The 18,336-nt window shown below is 32.6% G+C and overlaps 1 protein-coding gene across 1 annotated transcript; it reads left to right on the top strand.

Annotated features, from left to right (window-relative positions):
- The first annotated feature begins 9,996 nt into the window (after positions 1-9,996).
- On the top strand, positions 9,997-13,246 carry LOC111412342 (DNA-damage-repair/toleration protein DRT111, chloroplastic-like). Its single transcript, XM_023043228.1, has 2 exons — positions 9,997-10,937; positions 12,767-13,246. The coding sequence occupies exons 1-2, from the start codon at positions 10,080-10,082 to the stop codon at positions 13,061-13,063; spliced, it is 1,155 nt and encodes a 384-aa protein (XP_022898996.1). The 5' UTR covers positions 9,997-10,079; the 3' UTR covers positions 13,064-13,246.
- Positions 13,247-18,336: the final 5,090 nt, after the last annotated feature.

The following is an 18,336-nucleotide window of genomic DNA, read 5'->3' on the forward strand; positions in this document are numbered from 1 at the left end:
ATGTTCGCGTTTGGCAATTTGACATGTGGTATATACAATATACTCCAACACAAAATCAAACTAAAACATGAAGTGTACATCATCAAATATATAATGGTATCCAAAATGGACATTCGGCGCCCCTCCAATAGGACCCGAATGTCCAAAAATTGACACCCTTATGTACCCCGTACGTAGTCCAAGATTAACCCTTAAAACATATTTACTTAACATATCCATTTTCTTCAAGTATTTCTAGTCTTTAACAAGGGTTTTCATCTAAAATATGGATTAAATTGTCAGGTAGACCTCACACGATGAAATATATGAAGTATTAAAATGTTGCGTACACACTAAAACCAATGCCTTGTTGAATGACATTTGTTGTCCGAACTTCTTGTGGTCCTCCAATTAAAAAATGACATCAATGATAAGAATTTTTTTAATCATATTGTATCTCATAGAAAAATAACTTTTTTTATATACAAGAACATAAGGTCAAATCAGAAAGAATAACCATATCATTATAATAAAAAATAAGGAATTAACATGTCATAGATATGGTTAAAATTACTCGATCAAATTGTATTGATACACCTAACATGACTCCAAATATGAAAGCTTGCCCCACCCATTAGTAAATATTTCATAGTAGTCTCATTAGACCGCATCTCCTTCTTGGTATTCCCAAAAAATAGGTAGTAGCTCTCATGTGAGGAAAAAAATAAGAGGTTGTGACATAGTTTTATGATTTTATCAACTAATAAGGTTGAAAAATGAATTGAAATTACAATTAAAATGATTGAAAAAGAAATATGAGTTAGTGTATACTCTAAGGTTGAAACCTTTCGGAGATATTTTTTTTTTTTTTTTTAACAAAAAAAGTTTTCTATTGAGGTTTATCCCCAGGGAAGTATTCAAATTGGATCAGTGATTGATTTCTAGATTTCATCGTATGCCTGATTCGCTTTTTCTTTTATTGGGAAATGGTCCCTTTCTGTGCTGCAAGTGACTCTGTCGACCAGAGATTAAACTTCTTATGTAGATAGCTTGATCTTGTCTTATACACCAATAAACAATCAAGTAGTATTAAACAACAAATTTGTAAATCGAATTCAAGCTCTAAACAGAATCCCTTTTTTTTGTTTGACCCAATTTTCTTTTCGTTTCGTTCCAAGAATTTGTACAAGGGTTTTGTACTGATCCAATAAAAATGAATTAGACTCATAACTCTCCATTGATACAACATGGTTTGAATCACAAGTAACCCGCTATCATTTCAAAACTTTATGTATAGAAATCTGTATTTCCATTTTGCAATCCACTCATGCTAATGTGCCTTATAATATTCAGATCTCAAAATCAGAAGTCAATGAGCTCATTCAACTGTCCAAATGATTGGGACTCACAATCCAAGGACTATCAAGGAAAATTAGTTATAACTTCAAAAAGGACGCCTTTTAAATGGATAAAAAGAAATACTACCTATTTAGGGTGATAAATGACATATTTAATTAAGCGATAAGAGTGTTTCTTTCATATGACTAGATCACGATTACTCCTTCAATATGAAAAATTGTAAATGTTAATTGAGTACCCAATTCTCATATCAGTTCTCCTACAACAATACCTACCGCTTCCCATAATTCAACCATGGGCTCCGAAGAAAAAAAAGAAGCCTATTTATTTTTTTGAAACAGAGTCAGTAGCGCTATTACTCAATGAACTCAAATCTATCCGAAGGTTAGAAGGGCAATCTTTTTATTAGGTCTTTATTTTTCCCTATTTTATAAGTATTTTGGATTTTGAATTGTTTTTCGTAATTGAGTTTTGAATAAGAATTACCGCTTGTAAACCTCACTATCCACAAGCTTATTAGCTAAATGGCAATCGGTATATACAATACGCATAGTCGGCTCTCATGGATTTTCATAACCCTGCTGTGCAAAACGAGATATGCACTTGAAATGGATGTCTGAGTTATGACATACACCATAAGCGATAAAGAATACATTAATATATTCCTTTATCCAAATATAAAATTCATGGTTTCCATTAATGTAAATCTAATTATCTGAATTTAAGATAAAAAGCAATTTTCTGTTGGTAGCAAATGATTATCTATTAAATGGAGAAAATTTTATTTTAATTTCAAAAACACAACAATGAAACCGCCTCTCTGTCAAAAACGGACTAAAAGGGTGGTGAGTCGTAAAGAAAGCTTTTCTCTTCCATATTTTGAACCTAAGCTCAATGGAACTATACATTGCTGCTGAAACATTGAAGAGTTTGAAACTTAAATGTATTGGATCTTATAGACCAAAGATATACGGCTTTGCACTACAGTTAGCATAGGACAAATCAAGAAGCTCCACGGCATTCCAAGAATTCTTGTTATACATTCATTTTCATATCCAAATACTATGGGAGACTTCAATATAACATATTTAGAGAATCGAGGATTCCGGCAACTTATCTTATTTTATCAATTGTTAGAATTTTTTTCTTAAAGAAAGCGTGAGTTTTCTAGTATATTATTAATAATCATATCGAAATTACACCAGTTTGTAAATAAAGGCTGGTATCTTCTCAATTCCTTCATCCATAACTAAGGTCGGAGATGGAAGAGATAAGAGGCCATACGAAGAATGTGGTAAAAAAAAATCCATAACACAGAGCTACTTGTCACGAAAATAATTTTTTCAATTTAAAATATCACAAGTAATCAGTTCGTTAACAAGTAATAAGATAGATTTTGAGTCCAAGTATCATACTCATAGAAATTGTACTAGTTCAAGTTTGAATTAATTTGGCCTTAACTGAAACTATGAAAATTGCCGATTTTTCTATAACTAAATTGTAATCAAATTATCTACTTATAAATGTAAGACCTAATAACTTAATTAAAATCAATGCAAAGTTATAATGAATGCAAGTTTGATGAAAATACAATGATGAAAGACGACTAGGATCTCAAATCCTTGTATATCAACTTTAACTTTGAACGTTTGACAAAACGATTCCATTATGAAGATTAATATTTCTAATTTTTTTTTACAATTTCTCTATAGTAGAATTAAACATATCTTCACATGTGACTCGATTATATTTTTATGATAGAGGCGAAAATATAAGAATACATTAATGATTTATAAATACGTAAGGATCACATAAAGCATAACTGAATATTTCTATCATTTATTGGACCCTATGACGATTGACACTATGTCTAATTTATTTTCAATCTTTCAAAGATAAAATAAATCATAAAACCTATTCAACTATTGTGCGTATAGTTGTAGAAAAAAATAAATTCATGACAATCATTTAAAAATTGAAAATGCGCTTTAATATCAAAAATAAGATTCAAAAATTAAAGGTTCATGATATAAGATTCATCATCATCCTAGACATAACGTCAAAATTAAACAAACAAATTTTAAGCACCGTCACTGAAAAATTGATAAAACGTGATTAATTTTCAAATTCCTTGCACAATTATTGATGAATTATTGCGTAAAAAATTGAAATTATTTTCTCTATTGCTCCTTCAATCTTTCCTCCTCTTGGCTTTTTTCCAATTTTGGCCCTCAAACTTTCTATGCCTATGTGTATCTCCTTAAATAACGGTCAATTCCAATTGTTTTGTTCCATACAATTCCAATTGTCAAAAAGTCCAATTTGTCTCCAATTCCAATTCTGCCTTCCACTATCTTTCTTCCCAAAGAATTCCAATTCCTCCACATACAAGAAGTCAAAACTTATTTAATTTCCTTTAAGAATTGGTATATTCCCCGGCAAAATCTTGATTTCCCTGCTATATTAATGCCCTGTTTGGTACCTTTTTTCCCTGCCATATTAATACCCGTTTGGTACCATTTTTTTAAAAATGCATTTTTCTCTTCCTTCTTTTCAATCATACATTTTTTATTAAAATAATATTACACGTAAAAAAAAAATCCTTATTTTTCAACCACACATTTCTCATCAATTTACTATTCTAAAATGTATTTTTACATAAAAATGGGTATCAAACACCCTCTAAATTGTTATTTGTTTCAATGACCACCAATATTCAGAAAGTGCATTTTAGTCCTCAGGTCTATTTCTTATTGCAACAACATTCTTTCTTTATTCCAATTCAAGTCCTTCAATTTCTAACATTGTGGAATTTGATCCTAACATTCCATCCTATGGCCAATCCATCCTTTCTTTTCCCATTGCTTTAAAACAGGCCCACAAACCAAGTACTAGTTTAGGCCTAATTATACACTAATAGGGTGTTTTTGAGCCATTTTTATGTAAAAATGTATTTTTGAATAGTAAATTGATGGGAAATGTGTGGTTGAAAATTAAGGAAAAGTTTTTTATATACGTATAATATTATTTTAATAAAGAATGTGTGATTGAAAAGAAGAGAAAGAAAAATATATTTTAAAAAAAAATGGGTACCAAACGATGGCTAATTTTCCCTTGGTCATTTTATCACACACCTTGAATGCAACCTACTTTTCCTAAGATTTGAAATGAATAAAGGCCACAATTTTTGCACTTCACAAACACAATCAACTACCCCACAATCGACCTAAGCCTATACTCCTCAATCATTCAAATTTGAGAAAATTACACCTAAACATGTTTTTCAATTTTCAATTTCAAAAATAAGATTTAAAATTTATTTATTCAAAAATCAGGTAATAATTCCTCTTTTAGTATTAATGATAATATTATTAAATTTCTCTCTTTACACACAACAGATTATTTTCTCTATTTACTCTTTCATCTCTCACTCTATTCTATTATCACTCACACACACTCTCTACACAAAATCTCTCTAAAAACACATTGCCGCCCACCTTTAAGATCTCCACTCCGTCTCTCCATAGACAATTGTCCGGTGACTGGGACGATGAAGTAGGTGTGGAATAGTAACAAGGAAGCCGGGATTTTGACATCGGACCCCAATTCTTTCCTCTCCTCGTTCTACTTTTTGCTTACGTGTAAATTGAATTATAGTTGATAGATTATCGGTTTGAGATCGTTTTCGAAATTTTAGTCCTTCTTTCTATTTCTATTTCTATTTTGTGAATTTCTTTAGCTCCAATGTGATTATATCTATGGGGAACGAAATTAAAGGGCCCGATGTGTGATTTAATGGCCAAGATCACTATTACGCCTCCCACTTTCATCTAGACCTGAGATAGATCCACAGATGTGTGCTTCTATGCCTTTCTACTAATTTCATCTCCTAATTTTTATTGTTTTAAAACTTGAATTTAAGCCCTCTTGACATATTTTTTTTGAGACCCCTTATACGAACATTAGAGTCATGACTAATTTTTTGTTATTGATTATATTTGTTTCTATTTTTTATTTTTTTTTGTCTGTCTTATTGTTGATATCTTTCCTTTTCTCTTCTACAAACATTAGATTCTTATGCCTTTTTTCATTTTTCATTCATTTTTTGCAAAAATATCTATTTTAGTTAAATTATAAAAATTTATATTGGTTGATTTATATTTATTCTATAAAGGTTTATTATATTAATATTATATTTTATTAAATTAAAATTTTATTTTATTATTTATTTAATTAAGGACTTCAATTTTTATTTCTTTTTAAAATATTTTTTTACTATATGGGAAGGGAATAGGGAAGGAAAAGGGGAATTGTGAGGACCAACACCTAATATGTGAGAATTTCATGCTATTATATTAGATCGATGTGAATTCTATTTCAAGTATGTTAGGTTTCTAGTGTATTGGCAATTCTTTAGATAATTGGATTAATGTAAAAGAGTTGTAAAAGTCACAAAATCTTTTGAAGTTGGTAGTATGGTCTTTGAAGGAGTTCAAGATGTCCAAAAAGATCACATATGATTATTGGAATGCAATTAGAAGTTTAAAGGATATCAAAGATCTGCATAAGTTATATTCCAAATTCTCAGTCCTAACTTGCAACACATTTTTCTCATAGAAAACATTGGAATTTGGACAAGGCTATTTCTTAAATATTTGTAGCCCTCTGAGTGAGTTTTTCAACGCATTTTGAATCACCTAAATCGAACATTGGAGGAGAAGGTTATGATGCAAATACTAACAATTACTCAGCTATCGCTAGTTATTCACTCAAGCGACATTTGTATCCAGCCAAAAAGTAGGTTGCAATTTGATGAGTTTTATACCGCCCATGACACCTATTTGCCCCCATCTATAAATACTATAGTCATGGACGAAAATTCTAGGGTTGCTCATTGTGTTTTTACATTTATAACATTTTCATATCGTTGTTCAAGAGATCCAAGACGTAGTTCATTAGTGAATCCATCATATTCATTCTTGTGATCCAACAACTAAGTTTTGGAAAAACATCACATTTTTGTAATCTAAAACACCTGACTTCCTTAATTTATTGAGAAATTGACTCTCTCATTGGGAAATTGAGAAATGTGGATTGAAGGTAGTTACAAGCACAAGAGCAGGCGATTCTTGATGTTTCACTTGGAGAGACATTCTGTATAAGACCAGAAGGCCGTAGGAGACAGCAGATTGAGCTGAGGAGGTAGATTAGGAAGTTTAGCAGGAAACTAGATGCATCTACGGCATTAGATCGCGAGACTGTTACAGCTGGTCTTAATGGATACAAGAGTTGGAATTACTGTATATTCCCTGAACTATTAATAATGGCGGTAACTGGTTTGGCCCTAGAGTTTTTCCCACATTAGGTTTCTCTGTCATCAAATTTTGTGTTATTTACTTTCCAACAATTTATTACAAACTTGGGTATTTAAATGTAGGGATTAATTGAATTGTATGCTTAATCATTTAAAAACTAATTAAAAGTGACGTGTTTTTTCAATTAGTCAATTTCGCACGTAAGGTCGAACAAATCGGTAATTTAGAATGTAAACTAGGTAACACTAAATTTTGAATTGGTGATCACGGCGTCCCGAAAATTTTCAAGTGTTATCACAACATTCTTGGCAAGCCTTTTCAAAATGAAAGTTTTTAAAAATCTTTTGAATTCTACAGAAGTCTATAAAAGATTTAAAATGAAAGTACATAGAAGTCTACGAAAGACTTCCACTAATTTCATACAAATTTATAAAAAAATTCATGAAATTCACAGAAGTTATCACTTAAAAAAGGTCATTAAAGGCTTCAAAAATCAATACACCTCTTAGTGTATATCTAAGAGTATCTCCAAGTGATTCTTTAAATACAAAATACTCTATATTTTAAAGAATAAATACTTAAAAATGAGTCTCAAAAGACTCTCTATTTTAATTTTTCAAAGTAGAGAGTGCGTTTGACTCTCCAAATTTAGAGAACTAAATCTACTCTATATTCTTAATATGAGTTATGCTAAATGTATATTATGGTGTCCATAATATACAAGTGACAGAAAATCATTTGAGAGTTCATGGAATTCCACATGTACATTATAGACACCTTTATAGATATCATAATGTACATGTTGAATTATCATCTTAATACACAATGATTGCATTTAATACATTAAAAATTTCAATACTCTTCATTTAAAATTTTTCAAATTACATTTGAATTGATTGGTTATTAATATATAAAAAGTTATATTTAAATAAAATATGTGGAGAAATTATTAAATGTTCATCAAAAAAATAAATAATCAAAATAGAGAGCTTGTTAATGTGTATAAAAAAAATAACTCTCTAAATTTAAATATACTCTCAATTATTTATAAGATGCTCTTATGAATAGAGAGTTTTTGGAGATGCTCTAAATGCACATATTTAAATGCCTAACTAGTTCCTAAATAGCTTGCTTTTCTGACTTCAAGGCTTTTCTCGAAAAATGGGGGATGAAAGTTTTTTTTATGGTTGTTGATTTTTAGCTTCTAAAGTCTATTTTTTAGTTTACTATTCATCTTATTAACTGGAATCGAAGATTTAGTAAACAATTTCCAACCAAAATGGGAATATGCTAAGGTTATGAACTTATAATATAATAATGACTAATATTTCAGTAATAAAATCTTTTCGTTAAATGAATAAAAAGAATGGACAATCACCTCTGCCTTAATACCTCCATGTAAAATATTCGTTTATTCGAGGGCTTCCAAATATATTGTAAACTAAATCGGTAGTAAGCAATAACCACACGAAATGAGTAGGCTAGAAATTCAAGCTTTAACCTATTCATTAGTAAACGATTGTCAATCCTGGTCACTATGACCCTTTATTAGGAGGCACTTATCTTGAAGTTACGTGTCTATTTTGTCGAGTTCTTTAGCAACGATTTATTTCACATCCCTAGATATTTCTACTTACTCTCCTATGTTAGTTTTGGGTAAAAGTACCCTTTGCTTTATAGGTCATTTGAGCTTTTTTGGAATTACGGCTTGAGCTACTTCAGTCGGAGTTCCTTAAAAATATTTGCCTTCTTCAAAATATTTTGAATAGTTCTTGTAGGGTGTTCCTATCTACTAGATATATCAAAAAAGATACACAATCTAATGAAACTATTATGAAATATCTACTCATGGGTGAGGTGTAAACCAATTAGTTTGTAAGGAATTCAACACAGATTTCGATGGATATCAAATGGCTATTCAATTATTTTCAGTATACAGCTTACCCGAAATACCAGGAAATATAGTCTGTCAACTCATATCTATCAATCTATGCTCCTTGATCACTTTTATTTAAAAGAATATCCAATCAAATTAAGAAGCACAACCATATCATTTTAAGAAGAAAAATAGAATGCCATAAACAATGTGTTTATTTTTTGTTTATGCGACAACTTTTTCTGTAATCCATACTAGTATTGTAAATGCTCTTATTGAATGCTTAGATGTCAGTTGTTTGTGCACGAAGTGGTGTTAGCTAAGGATGGTGGTTGGGCTAGATACATGAAGAAGAAGAACATGTTTGGGAAGTATTTATAAGTATATTCAATTTTAGGGGCCGTTTGAGCCCCATTATTTGTAGATTATAATGAGATGAAGTGTTTTTTTTGAAAAATGAGTGGTTGAAATTTTTTTGATTTACGTGTAACATTATTTTATTGAAAATTGTGTGTAATGAGAAATAATGGGGCTCAAACGGGGGGCTTATATTCATATCTGGACCTCATTCTTTAAAACATATATTTTCAACACGTATTTTGGGACTCATAACTTTTACCAAAAACTGTTAAACATATAATTCTTATCAAGCCCATTTTTTAAGCCCCCGTTTTTTGGGAAAGAATGAATTTTTGAATATTGTATTGATGGGAAATGTATGGTTAAAAAATAAAGAAAAATTTTGGATTTAATATTATTTTATTGAATAATGTGTAGTTGAAATGATATCAAAACACTGTTGAAAAATTCATTTTTTCAAAAGAATGTGATTCAAACAAGGGCAAAATCAAATAGAGGTATAGATAAAAATGAATAGTGGACTATACATGTTTAATGAAATGTGTAAATAAAAAATGATTTCATTATTTATAAACACGAGCCAAACATAGGCTCGAATGACAAATTGTATGTATTTGATCTTTTTTTTTCCTTCGCTCGTGAGAAACATGTGACAACTAACAAAGTTTTTTAGACCAACAACATCACCAGACTTATCAAAAAAATAAACTTTACAGAAATAACTCTCAAGAAATAAACGCAATGAGATAAAAATGTAAGAAGTGAAGGAATTTGGGAGATGGCTACAATTTTCTTAATACATTACAGTCTAAATTACGCTTCCCATGCCCAGCTTCTTCCTGCCTCTATTTCAATTTAATGCATTTTTTCTTTCTTTATTTTAAAATAATATTATACCATATCCAATCTTTTTTTTTTAACCATATATTCTTTGAAAAATTATTATTTCAAAGTGGATTTTTTTTTTCCCACTAAGTGATTTCATTATTTTTAAAATATATTTTTCTTTTTTTAAACAGTATATTTTTTAATAAAAATAATATTATACGTAAATTAAATTTTTTTTTATCAGTATATCATTTTTTTATCAAATAATGATGCTAAACAAAGGCTAAAATGGAGCTCAAACAAATTTCGCCAAATGCGTAACCCTAATTGCCACATAGAGACGCAGTGGCTACTTGCACACAATGCTGGTTGGCTTGTACGGAGATCTACCGCCACCATCCTCCACCACGGATGACAGCTCTGCCACTACGGCCACCACCAATGTATGGTCGAGTAGCGCAAAGATGGCTCCACCCACCGTACGGAAACCCTTTCCCCCACCCCAGACCATTCTCAGGACCCAACAGCCGAAGCCCAAGCCGAATTCTACCATATCGAAGGGGCCAGCAACTTACACCACTTCCGCCATCTCCGACGAGAACACCAATCCTAATCCTGCCACGGCTTCGTTTCAGCCAGCTCTAGTCGGCGTCACTAGCTCCGTAGTCAAAGAATACGACCCGGGCCGGCCCAATGATTATGAAAATTATTGCCGGGAGCGCAAGCAGAAGCAAGCGGAGGCAGAGATGAAGAGAGAATTAGAGGAAAAGGAGAGGAGAGAGAGGGAAAGGGAAGAGGGAGAAAGGAGGGATAGAGAGCGTGACAGGGATCGGGAATTGAATATATCGGGAGAGGAGGCATGGCGAAGGAGGGCAGCAATGAGCGGTGGTGGTGCTGGCGGCAGTGGAGTGCCTAGATCGCCGTCACCACCATCAGCAAATGTGACTGCGGAAGGGTTTAGCATTGTTAAGTCAGAGAGTGGGGGTTTAGGTGTTGGCGCGGAGGGGAAGATGACGGCTGCACAGAGGATGATGGCAAAGATGGGTTGGAAGGAAGGTCAGGGGTTGGGGAAGCAGGAGCAGGGGATCACCACTCCTTTGATGGCCAAGAAGACTGATAAGAGAGGTGGGGTTATTGTGAACGCCAGTGAGTCCAACAAGAAGGTTAAGAGTGTCAATTTCAATGGGACTCCCACCCGCGTTGTGCTGCTCAGAAACATGGTATGTACTATGTATTAATGTATATTTATACCTGGGTGCTTAATTTGTTAGATATTATGCTTTCAGACTTAAAGATCTGGACTTTTGATGGAGTATTTTGGTAGTTTTTGGGAATTCTATGCTATTCAACTTTTAACAACAGTAATGAGGTGTATTGGTTTGTTTGGCAAATGTACAAATTATTGCTGCTTTTGACTTAAACTATTATTTAGTAGAAATTATACTATGTTGGGATCATTCGTTTCCTGGGTGGCAGTAAAAATACTGACGGACGTGCAAGACTTAAAATGTTGGGATCATTCGTTGGGCCAGCCAATGTGGTAAAAATGATCTTCCCTAGGGGAAATTTGTATAATGCTCTAAATATGTAACAAACAAGTTTAAGTCTTTGAATGAGAACTTTTGTTGGGCAATGCGGTTAAAAACAAGTTTCTGGTGACAATGATTAGAATGTATCCTTCATTTAAAGGATTTTGATGTTAAATTTCATCCATATTGTCAACACTTTCCTCAAGGATAGAGGATCATGGCTTCAATACTTTCCTCAAGAATAAAGGATCATGGCAAGATTCAATAGGTTTTAAGCTAATAATGATGACTTCATATATTTTAAGCTTAGGCATGTGATTCTTTAATTTCTTCGTGTGCAAGTAAATTTGCATGGTCGCCATGTCAATGGACTTCAATTAAATCGCGTGCCTCATTTTTTGAGTTGTGCTTTCTGTTATGGGATGACCTAGATCCTGGGGTCTGCATCTTAGACTTGTCAGTCTATATGAGGACTGTGCTTTTGTTTAGTATCTATATTCTACCATTTTCTGCTTTTGCTAGTATTTCTCTCTTTCCATTATTCCCCATAGGTGACTGGAGTAGTTTTTTTCCCACTGTTGTTCCTCTCTTGATTCACGCTGCAACCTCTCATGCATAATTGTTTTCGTCAAAAAAATACTGAGATCAACAAGATGTTGGTATATTTGAGGAAAATATTATAAGAATTATCACGAGCGTCAGCTAATCACAACCTACATTATCTTAGAAATGGGTACTCTTTGGTCATCTCCAGATTGGGCAAATATGCTAGTTGTGTGGAAGTTGAGAGGAGCTTTACATCCGCTCCCTCCAATTTACATGAGAAAATTAAAAATTGGATAAGAACAGTGTGGAAGCTTTTTTAAACACCCCAGAGTTCTCCAGTACGAGTGCTCCTTGCTAGTGATCGGAGGAGAAAAGGAATGTGAAAGAAAGATTGCATTTCTTTAACCAATCCCAGACTCAATGTGGTCATGAGCTAGCTGTTGTGTGCTAGGAATCATGAATGATCAGCAAGCTGCTGTAGTTTTTTGTCAGAAAGTCAAGTTTCCTCCATCCTAGCAAGGGTCTCAATGTTAAAATATTTTGAGCATTGCAAATTTGTATCTGACCTCAGAGGCTGGCTCCAAATTTGTATCTTCGTTTGCATCAACACATTTCAGTATTTTCTTTTGTATTGAACTGCTGCTCCTATCTCAATGCATGCTATTAGACTCAAAACAATCTGAAGGTTCCCCCATCTTCACCCAATCTGAAGGTGCATTTTGTGGATGTGGATGTCCATATCCTTTTTTGTGTGACTGTATTTTGATCAATACACAATGATGCTTATTTATTTCTTTATATGTGCTACCAAACTACTGAGTACTAAATTCTTGCTTCAATGGCCCTGGTTTACGGCTGTAATTGATGATAATGTTTTGTCGTTGTCATCTGTATATGGTTGCATGTCATTGGGATTGTATATTTTTCCTATATTTCAGATAAAAGGAAATGATTAGTGCGATTTCTTTGTGAAGGTTGGCCCGGGTGAAGTGGATGATGATTTAGAAGGTGAGGTAGCAGAGGAATGTTCTAAATTTGGGGCAGTGACTCGTGTCCTAATATTTGAGATTACAGAACCTGGTTTCCCGCACGATGAAGCCGTAAGAATCTTTATTCAGTTTGAGAGAGCAGAACATGCAACTAAAGCCCTTATTGAACTTGAAGGCCGCTTCTTCGGGGGTCGGGTTGTTCATGCTTGTTTCTATGATGAGGAGAGATTCGGCAATAATGAGTTGGCTCCTCTGCCAGGAGAAATTCCTGGCTTCTTTTGAATATTTATTTGAAGTCGAAGATGGCTTCTCGTTTATGTTAGGGCATAAATAGGCACTTTTCAGAATGTTACAAAGAAGTTGCAAATGACATTTGGTAAAAGTCACCCTTCTGAACAGTTGCACTGGTGGAAAGAAAATGCAATTTTTCATTTGAAGATTGTAACCCAGTAGTCAACTCAATTATCCCTCTTGCATTAATTTTCTAAGCTTAAAATTACTAAAAAATAAAATTTCATTGAAAAGTAAGTTTAATTTACTTTTAAGCTTTGCCGATGATTCCAATTTATATATTGACAAAATAACAAAAATAAAGTTCAACATGAGAGGAAGATAATGAAAGAACTGTGTATAATGAGTCTCGTGCACTTCTGTATGCATTGATATGGTTACCCTTGCTTGTTGCATTGAAGGGAGGCGGGCTTGTTTCCTTTGAGAGACATATTCAATTGTGTCACACTCGATCTTATAGATAGGGCCGGCGTTGAGAATTTAGAGGCCCTAGGCGTTTAATTAATATGAGGTCCTTCAGCACAAAATTTATTTTACAAGTCTAACAATATATAAATATTTAAATAATTAACACTTTTATATTAAAAGAAAAACTTTATACAATTCAAAAGATGGAATAGCAAAATAAAACTCCTTCACAATCCAAAAGATTAGGCTAGCATAAGATTTAACCATCTCACATTTTGTGATGTAAAATTAGTAATCAAACTACTAACATCAAGTTTTTTCCAACATATTTTTTTCAATAGAAATCATAGCTAATCCATTCAATCGCTCTTGTGACATGGATGATCGAATATAAGACTTGATCAATTTCAACTTTGAAAAACTTCTTTCAGCAGAGGCAACTATGACAGAAATGGTCAATAATACTCTATAAGCAATCCAGGTATTTGCAAAACAACAGTTCATTCTCTTAATGTAATCCAATACATCAATTGCTCCAAATATGTTTTCAGATATCGCTTCACTTAAAATTTTCATCTCAAAAAATAATTCTATTCCATCAATATCAGAAATCGTATTATGCTTTAAGTAATTTTCAAGTTTAATGCAAGAACACTTCAAAACATCATCATCAATAAATTTAAGTCTTTTCAAATCAAATAAAAGTCCAAAAATATCATCATATTTCTGAAATTGCTCAAATCTATTCTCAAGTTATGATAGAGCTTAATCCACTATATATAAGAAATAATTGATCTTATAAGAAATATAGGTTCACTTTCTAATTCATTTGCAATCTCTTTAGCATCTATCATGGCCGATTCAAAACCAGATTCTCTATAACTTTTAAAAAATGAAATGAGGCCTTTTAAATGGTCTATAACATCATCAATATGCATGTCTTCCACTTGCAAATGTTTGCTTACTCTGTTAACATTATTCAACACTTCATACCAAATAATCATCCCAAGTGAAAATTCAAAATTGTCAATTTCATATGTTGCCAAACACTCTGCCTCACTTTTTATCTGCGGAGCTTGAAATCTTATCGCTCTAACACTTTCAATATGACTTTCCTACAAAGTTTGTGACAATGGCTTAAGGGTAAGACCAGTTACATTGTCTTTGAAAATTTTCCACCGTTTAGTAGATGAAGAAAATAAAGTGTATATACGTTGCGCCACCCCAAAGAAAGATTTAGCTTTTGAACAACAAGTGGTCATATCACAAAGTGCAAGATTAAGACTATGACATCCACAAGGACTGTAGAATGCTTTAAGATTTAGTTGTAATAATCTACTTTGAACTCATTTATGTTGTCTTTTCATGTTAGCACCATTATCATAGCCTTGACCCTTTACATTATCAATATCAAGTTCTCAATTATTCAAAGCATCCACTAGTTCATCAAAAAGTCCCTTACCCGATGTATCATCCACCAATAAAAACCCAAAAAAAAAAAAAAAAAAAAAATCTTCAACCTTCACTGGAATTGCCGAAATATCTACACACCTCAATATTATAGACATTTTTCGTGACTTGTATCTGGAGTGCAATCAAGAATAACAGAAAAGTATTTAGAATTTTTGAGTTTCTCAATGATTATTTTTTTTATATCGCCCGCTAGCATAAGTATCAACTCATTCTGAATTTTGTTTCCTAGATAATGATAATGAATCTCTTTATTTTTTATTCAACGAACATGCTCTTGCATTTACGAGATCGAACTCAGGAATCATTTGAATCATGCTTAAGAAGATACCATTATTTTTTTGATATATCTTCTCATTATCCCGACGAAATGCTAAATTATTCTCAGCAAGAGTTTTGACCACAGATATTAGTCTCAGTAATACTTGTCTCCAAAGTTCTCTATCTCTATTGATTTATTCTTGCACACTTTTATCAATTGTTTAACTCTTTTTGAATCTTAATTCCATTTCTATCCATTTACTCATGTTATTGATGTGGTCACAACTTACTTCATGCATTTTAAGATTTTCACCAATATTTTTCCAATCATTTACTCCATCATATGCCAATTGAGTTCTGATCCCATCATTCTTAAACAGCTTACAACAAAAGCAAAATACTTTATCCAAACTTTTTGAATATATCAACCATTTTCTATCATACTTCTCTCCATTAAGTAATCTTCGAACATAATGTATGGACGAGAGTGTCGATTTGCTCTATCTTTCGAAAAATCATATCATTTTCTCTTGCATGACCTTTCAATACAATTAAATCTCTTAAATTCGTATTCATATTTTCCCAATTTGCTGGATCAATAAGGTCGAGAGAAAATGGTTCATTATTTTTGTCAGTAGACACCTCTTCATTCATTACACAATATCCTTCCTCAATTGTATTATTTTTGTTATCATTCTCATTAAACACTTCTTCAATAACTACATCTTCGTTATGTGTTCGTTTACTACTACCAAAAAACTTATCGAGTGCCCCCTCTTGAGATTTAATCAACTTTTCAATCTTTCCTTTTTTTTTTCTTTTGACATATCCAGATTCAAATTGTCTTGTAGACATAATAATAAGCAAAGAGTGATAAAACCTGATTGATAAGTCCCCAAAATGAAAGGATTCTAAAATTGGTGGTAGTGGTGGTCGCGGTGGTGCTTGAAGTAGACAACGCAGCTGTTTCAAGTTGCGGTTGAAAATGCAGAGTCTGAAAAAGTGGAGCAAAATAAGAATTCATTACTTGTATAATTGTATTGAAATAATATCAAGAGGGGGCACTAAAATCCTACTGCCGAAAAATCAAAAAATCAAAACTTGTATTGAAATAACATCACCACTAATTACTAAAATCCTACTGCCGAAAAAATAAATTCATTACTTCAACTTCAAGAATCAAAAATAAAAATAGACCATAAACATTCAACATATAGGAAAGGTGAAATGGGCACTGCTAAGAGGAAAGAGGAAAGAAGAAAAAACCATGAGAAGATGAAGTAGAAAAGGCGGACTAGGGTTCTCATACGAGGCTTTCGAGATAAAAGAACAATGAGAGAATCGAGCGTAAATTCTCTCAAACCAAAACCATAATCGGTAATCCATAAATCATTTCAAAATGAATCACAGAATCAGCAATGAAACCGCAACAGGAAACTAAAAATGAAAAATCGATAATCTATAGACCATAATCATTCCAAATAAATAATCGATAATCCATATTTGATATTCCATAATCATTCCAAATAAATAATCACTAATCCATATTCCATAATCATTCCAAATAAATAATCCCACTAAAAATCCCTAAAAAAGTTGAATTTACACTCCTTTAAAAATTTAAAATCAATAAAATCACAAATCATATAATGGATGGAAAAAGGCCCAACCTGCGGAATTCACACCTGAGGATCTCGCCCAACCTGTGGATTAATTCTGCCTTCTGGATCATAATGTCGTTTGTGGAGAAGATGAAGAGATGACTGTCGATTGGAATGGCTCGACGGAATGGGGACTCATGGAGAAAGGCTCCGTTTGTTTTCCTCTTTTATGTGTGAAATTCAATATATATATATTAATGAAGTGGACGGTTCTGGATTTTTAGAGGCCCCTAAAATATGAGGCCCAAGGCAGTGGCCTCACTTGCTTTGGGCCAAGGTCGGCCCAGCTTATAGATACTAAAAATTGTACTAATTAATAAAAGAGGACTAATTTTTGAGAAGGGTGTAGCCGTATATAATTCTTTTCCAATTTTGGAGTAGACATCGTTGACAAATGATGTGTGCCCTTGTATTGGTAATCTATGTTCTGCCTTTTTGGGAGCTGAGGTTTCTAGGAGAACTTTTGCTTGATTTTTACTCATAATCCGCTTCTTCAATTCGAGCAATTATATCATTTCTTCCTTTGATGGCAACTGAAATAGAAGGGGAACTTCCTTTCAAGCGAGCTCGAGAGATTCAATCGAGGCGAAGGATTGATAAAGCTCTCTTTAAGGTGATGTCAAGTCCGTAAGACCTACAATTTATTAGCACTACAAAGCAAGCATTTAAGAATTTATGATATCAATAATCCATGTCAAGATTTATAGCCAGGGGTAGAACATTTATGTATAAGTGGAATAAAAAAATAATAATAAGAAAAAGAAATTAATACCATTGTTAGTGTTTGTTTGGCTTGACTTTTGAAAAGCCAAAAAGGGTTTTGAGACCCGAACACTACTTTTGGACTCATTTGGCCAATTTTTACACATACACATACACGTCGATTTTGCATTGAACGAAAGTAGAAATTAATTTTAGCAATGTGATTTTGAAGCAATTCATAGTTTTAATACATGAATTCCAATTTTGAGACCAATGATAGACTATCTATCCATGTTTGTTTAAAAACTTTGTGATTAAGTCAAAATGTATTTGGTTTGAGGACAAACAATCATTCAATTTTGGGGGTGTATATGGGCCATTAAATGAGATTAATTGTAATAAATTTTGATGATTTATGACTTAATTAGATGCTAATTTTACTTGTTAGGTAAAACTCGAGGCAAATTGGTGGAATTGGGAGAAAGAAATGAAAGGGCCAAAAATAAAAGAAATTCAAAGTTCGAGGACCAAAGTGTAAACAACCAATAGTTGTTTCGGGCCATAAAACGATGAGAAAATGACATATGATCAATTGGTTGCAATTTGAAGTCAGAGGAGTGAAATATAGCCGAATTATTCTCACAAATCAAATTTTCAGCTAAAAAAGTTATATTTCGGATTTTAGCCTAAATTTGAGATCCATTTTTTGGATAGCAAACTTTCAAATTGAAGAAATCGTATTCCATAAGAATTGTAGCTCTT

The sequence above is a fragment of the Olea europaea genome, chromosome 16, assembly GCF_002742605.1.
Source record: "Olea europaea var. sylvestris chromosome 16, O_europaea_v1, whole genome shotgun sequence".
NCBI classification, from domain to species: Eukaryota; Viridiplantae; Streptophyta; class Magnoliopsida; order Lamiales; family Oleaceae; genus Olea; species Olea europaea.